This window comes from Dunckerocampus dactyliophorus, chromosome 7, assembly GCF_027744805.1.
Source record: "Dunckerocampus dactyliophorus isolate RoL2022-P2 chromosome 7, RoL_Ddac_1.1, whole genome shotgun sequence".
In the NCBI taxonomy this organism is placed as follows: Eukaryota; Metazoa; Chordata; class Actinopteri; order Syngnathiformes; family Syngnathidae; genus Dunckerocampus; species Dunckerocampus dactyliophorus.
The window spans coordinates 29,834,236-29,835,583 of record NC_072825.1 but is presented as its reverse complement, the minus strand read 5'-3'; the positions used below and the strand labels follow the sequence as shown (position 1 = coordinate 29,835,583).

The 1,348-nt window shown below is 62.1% G+C and overlaps 1 protein-coding gene across 1 annotated transcript; it reads left to right on the top strand.

Moving 5' to 3' along the window:
* Window positions 1–422: 422 nt before the first annotated feature.
* On the top strand, window positions 423–1,106 carry LOC129185304 (uncharacterized). The gene has a single exon (XM_054782136.1). The coding sequence runs from the start codon at window positions 423–425 to the stop codon at window positions 1,104–1,106; it is 684 nt and encodes a 227-aa protein (XP_054638111.1).
* Window positions 1,107–1,348: the final 242 nt, after the last annotated feature.

The window sequence follows — 1,348 nt, the reverse complement described above, 5'->3', positions numbered from 1 at the left end:
ACACAGGACCGCCCCACCCGGGTACGAAGGAAGCATCGCTTCCCCCCCACCCGACAGAGGTCCGGGTGGTAGAGCTGTAACACCCAGAGCCTGCCCCCATGAAGGACACCCCTGTGTATCCCCATTTAAAAGGAATTAAATAAATAAATAAATAAATAAATAAACCAATTGCACAGACACACGCACACACCCACCGTGGTCAACCGCCTGACATCCGGAAGCCTCGTCGCAAGATACCCCACGCAGGGGACCCGGGGTGCAGAGAAGTAGGGGACCCTGGAGTCGCACACCCACAACCCAGATCCCGAGCCGTGGAGAACGCGGACCACTAGGGAGCAAGAAGCCCCAGACCCCCACCATCCCAATGGCAGGACGTTACCAACAAGGCAGACAGAGGAGCAGGCGAGGAGGAAAGCCAGCAAATGAGCAAGCGGGCGGGCAAACGGACGAGCAGCAAGGCAACCCACCACACCAGGCCAGCCGACACCCACAAGGCAGCAAATCCCCGGAGAGAGAGTGCCGTGCGCTCAGCCGCAGGCAGGCCGAGCACCAGAAGAAGGCGAGACCAGCAGCAGACCAGCCGCCGGACCCCCCCCAGCCACTGGAAGCCAGACCACCCCCCGCCCCCAGAACTGACGGCGCACCACTCACGCACTGGAGCACCACCCATGACAAGTCTGCAGACAGACCCGGGGGACAACAGCCCAGTAACACACAAAGACCGGCGGCAACAAACGCCCAAGCGCCCGGCAGAGTACCACACCCCCAGCAGACGCACACTCCCCACCCCCCGCCAGTCATTCAGGCCCACGGCCCCCACGAGCAAGACCAAGCCCCACCCCATTAGAGAGCCCGGCCCCCCTGTAGCCACCATGGTGCAGCAACCCCAACCTACCATGGCGGCATGCAGGCCACCAGTAGCATGGGCAGCGCCCCCCAGAGACTGCCAAATCCCCCCCGAGCACGCAGAAGTGTCCACGGCCCAGGTCAGTCCAAGGGAAAAACCACAAGCCGCCCCCCCAAATGGCCACCTCAGGGAAGAGCAGGCGAACCAGACAAAAACGCCCCACAAGCCAGGCCACCCCGGGAAAACCATCGCACCGTGAAAAAACAGCGGGCAGGTCCACAGCCACATCCCCGACCCCGCCCGGCAAACAGGCGCCGCGGAATAAGCAGGAGGTACCCCAATCCAGCCCGCTCCACCCGTGTACAAGCTCATCTTTGAATAATTCCAGCTCTTACCAGTACCCCACCTCCACCTTGCTGGTGTCTGAGTTGGAGGGGAGCTCTCTGCCTATTGCTGATGCAGCCAAGGGCCCATCCCTCTGGTCCGTCAAGAGTCACTCTC